The sequence below is a fragment of the Arachis duranensis genome, chromosome 7 (assembly GCF_000817695.3).
Source record: "Arachis duranensis cultivar V14167 chromosome 7, aradu.V14167.gnm2.J7QH, whole genome shotgun sequence".
NCBI lineage: Eukaryota > Viridiplantae > Streptophyta > Magnoliopsida > Fabales > Fabaceae > Arachis > Arachis duranensis.
Window position 1 is genome coordinate 72,871,487 of NC_029778.3, and position 4,173 is coordinate 72,875,659.

The 4,173-nt window shown below is 28.1% G+C and overlaps 1 protein-coding gene across 1 annotated transcript in view; it reads right to left on the minus strand.

Moving 5' to 3' along the window:
- The window catches only part of LOC107459737 (1-aminocyclopropane-1-carboxylate oxidase homolog 1), a 3,204-nt gene extending 1,340 nt beyond the window's left edge, over positions 1-1,864 (minus strand). The window contains exons 1-2 of the mRNA XM_016077986.3: positions 1,210-1,864; positions 20-341 (exon numbers count right to left, since the gene is read on the minus strand). Coding sequence (XP_015933472.1) covers positions 20-341; positions 1,210-1,736 — 849 coding nt within the window. The 5' untranslated portion in view covers positions 1,737-1,864. The remainder of the gene's footprint in view (positions 1-19; positions 342-1,209) is intronic.
- Positions 1,865-4,173: the final 2,309 nt, after the last annotated feature.

Sequence of the window (4,173 nt, forward strand, 5' to 3'; positions counted from 1 at the left end):
TTATGGATGAAGAAGTTACCTGTAGGAGATCTCCAATGTTGACTACAAGAGCACCATGGAGCGGCGGCACATCGATCCATTGGTCGTGATGAAGAACTTGGAGGCCGCCAATCTGATCCTGTAAAAGAATTGTCATGAAGTCGCGATCGGTGTGCTTGCAACTGCCTATGGTTAACTCAGGCTGAGGGCATGCAGGGTAGCAGTGACATATAAGGAGAAGCCCTTCAGCACAACCAATATCTTTGAGATGAGACTTGTTAAGGCCAAGAGCCTCTGATAGTAACTCGAACAAAGTTAAACCAAGTTTCATTACTTTCTCTGAATATTCCATCACTATATCTCTGCATCCATGAGCAAAATTGTAGGGAATTTAAGTCTTAATTGATCATATGGTAAGAGAATTTTATTTGTTCTCTCATTGTCACTGACTCACTGTCACCGTCACTTTTGTTGTTACATACTTGAATTCATGTATCTTGATAAAAAAAAGAATGTAATAAGATAAGTTTGGCATTAACTGTGTGTTTAATTAGTCATCTATTCCTATTGAAATTAAGTTCAAGTGTATGTTTAGATACCATTAAGTTATATAGAAAAAGTAAAATTTTATTATATTTGGCAAAAAATTTTTAAATAAAGCTAAAAATGCTAGAAAAATAAAAAATATTTTAAAAGATATTTTAACATAATAAATAAATAAAAAATAAATTTATATTATTTTATCTAAATATATATAAATTTAAAAAATATAATTTTATATGAGATATCCAAATTTTAAATTATTTTAACATTTTCAAAAGATTTCTTAAACGAAATCATTTAAAGGTAATTAAACAAATAAAAGCTCAGGCAGAGATAATGTTAAAACTTAAAAGTAGTAGTGATATCCGTATCACAATTTACAAAGAAACTGATATAGTGAATAATGGGCACTAGAGCTTAACAATGTGAATTAAAGTGAATATTCTAGCGAAAATATAGAATATTTTTCCCTATTCCTTAACTTAAGATCAGCCATCTCATCCAAATAAAAGCTCTAATTTTTGTTCCATATTACAAATGGCACCCCTGGTGTGTTTGGAAGCAAATCTTGAAATACAACTATCATATTCGGGATTTTAATTTGTAAACTATAGATATAAAATATCAAGTATCATATAATTACAACATCAACATAAATTAGTATATATAATAATTTGAACCACAAACCTGCAAACATGTGGTAGTTCTTCTGCTTTGGGTGGATTTGGAGCCATGGAAATTCCAAGTGTGTCCCTCCAATCAGCAGCTGGATCTTGGAACAGAGTGAAATTAGAGACATAAAAAACCTTCCCACTAAGATCACGTGTGTAGTACCGTTTCCTGACCTCAGGATCTTGCTCATGGAACATGCGAGTTCCATTAATCATGTCGTCCAACACATGAACTGGGATGTCATGGTTTATGATCTGAAAGAACCCCCAATTCTCACACGCATCCTTAACCTTCCCCGCAACATCATCACCAATAGTACCATTATTGAGATCTATTATGGGGATGCTGAACTTTGAATTTGGTTTACTGCTACTATTTGACTCGTGTTCTTTGCAATGGAATATAGGTGGAACTTTTGTGACCCCATTTTCTATCAGGCCTTGAACACCGGTTTTTGAATCATCAAATGCTTTGAGTTCACTTATTCTATCAAAACTAGTAGCTGCTGCTTCTTGAGACTCTTCTTTGCTTGTGACCACCATGATTTTGCTTTTTTGGGAGTTAACTCTGAAGGGTACACTATTACTCACTACTTAGTACAGAGTTAGTAGTGGTTGTGAACAGTCATATATAGTGTGTTGATAAAGCACATACAAAGTTTTCTTTTACCAATTTTATTAGGAAGGGTTTATGGCAGCAACGGTTGCAATTAGGGTTGTGGCCCCCAATTGAAGAAACTAATTACTACAGGTGTGGGTCATCCAACTGATGAAGGTGATTAAACCAATTTTGATGCTAATGGTGTTTGGTTTGTATTATTTTGTAGGAGGAATTTTAAATGTGCATGGAATATGGGTACTTCAGTTTTAATCATTGATTTTATTTATAAAAAATATATATAATATATATTAATTAAAATTAACGAATAATATTGTTAGAATACGTGAGTATTAATATATTATCGGTATTTACTATTCAGTAAACTCTTTTAGTAAATTCATTCTTCTAATAAATTCTTTTGAACTAATATATGGCTCATACTTTAAGACTCATTGTTAAGTAGAGAGTGCTGTGTACTTTATTAGTTTGTTAAATCTAAATTTTTTATTTATTATATTTTATTTAAATAATTTGAATTTAAAAAGACAACCTGTTAATTAGATTAATTATATTTTTTAATTTAAATTTTTTTTATAAGTTTTAAATATTGAGCTGAAATCCAAAAAATAGAATATAAAATCTAAATAATAACATGTCTGTAAAAAAATAAATTTTTGGACTTATAAAAAAATTTTGTGTTGTATAAATTTAATTAATATATATATATATATATCACGTAAAAAGCAAATAAATATATAATAATTTTATTTTGTGCAAAACAAAATTATAATATTAAATATGAAGACAATGATAAAAAAATTTTTATTATATAAATTTAATTAAAAAATATATATATACTCACTTAAAAAGCAAACAAATATAATAATTTTTTTGTGTGAAACAAAATTATACTATTAAATATAAGGATAAAATGTATAATTAAACCAAACCTAAAACAATATTACACAATTCACCCAAAAAAAAACTTTACACAAATAGCCTGAGTGCATATTTCTATATAAATCAAATGAGATACATTCGATTTATAAATCCCCATTCTAAGTGATTCGATTTATTGGGTGGTTGACACGCATGCATAAATCGATTCTAACTAATTCGATTTGCATTCGTCTTAGTAATTTGAATTTACTATGCAGATTTATAAATCGAATGCATCTCATTCGATTTATATGAAAATATGTACCAGGATGATCCATATAATGTTTTTCTTTTTGGGTGAATTGTGTAATATTATTTTGAGTTTAATTTAATTATGTATTTTATTCTAAATGATAAAAAAATTTGTATTTTATTCTAATATTGAGAGAAAGACTGGAGGATAAAAATTGAAATGAGTACTATTATTATTTTTAAGATTAATCCTAAAAGACTATTTTAATACCTTAAAAATTAAATATAAGAGTATTTTAATGTTTTTAAAATTATTTTAAATTTTTAATTCCTAATACAAGTAAATAATACGAATTAGTTCTTATAAAATTACTTTAGTATTTTTAGTAACATTCAAATTTTGTTGTGTTGTTATAAAAATTAATTACAAAGGTATTTTAGTATTTTTTAAGTTTAAATTTGTAATTTTTAATATAATTAAAATATATTTATTCTCAAAGAGTATTTTAATTTTTATTCTAAAAGGATATTTTAATTTTTTTAAGATTAATTTTATTTTAATATTAAATTAATATTTATAATTTTTAATGCAATCAAAGAATTTCAAATAATCTATAAGTATAAATTAGTATTTTAAAATTAATGTGTAAAATATAGTTTAGTACTTTAAAGAGTAAATAGTCAAATTAATTCATGAAAGATCACTGTTCTCTAATTTAGTTTCCGAAGAATTTTGTTAATTAAATTTGTCCTTTAAATATTTTAAATTAATCATATTAGTCATTCCATCACTTCTATTGTTAACGACGTCAGAGTTTGTTGATATAATACCACTACAACAAAAGCGGAAGATAGCGGCAGATTATTAGTGTCTGTGTTGACAGCCGCTATAATTTGCCAATTTAACGGTGATTCTGATTATGATTTTAAAAAGAGCAGCTGTATGATTCGATTTATAGCGATTTTTAAAAAACCTGCTGCTAACCTGACTCTATTCTTCAAGGGTTCGACCTCAACTTGTTCTTTTTCTATTTCATTCTATTTTTCACTTCTGCTCATTCCTCAACTTCTTTCGCCATCGTCCCTGATCGTTATCAGATTCGACCTTATCCAGCTCCTCTGTTTCATCTCTTCTTCCAGATCTGCTCGTTATCTCGTTCTACATGTGCGTTGTTCGAATCTACTGTAGATGCATGAGCGTCCTGCTTCTGTCGCCTCCAATTTATGCTGTCGCCAGCCTTTCACTGT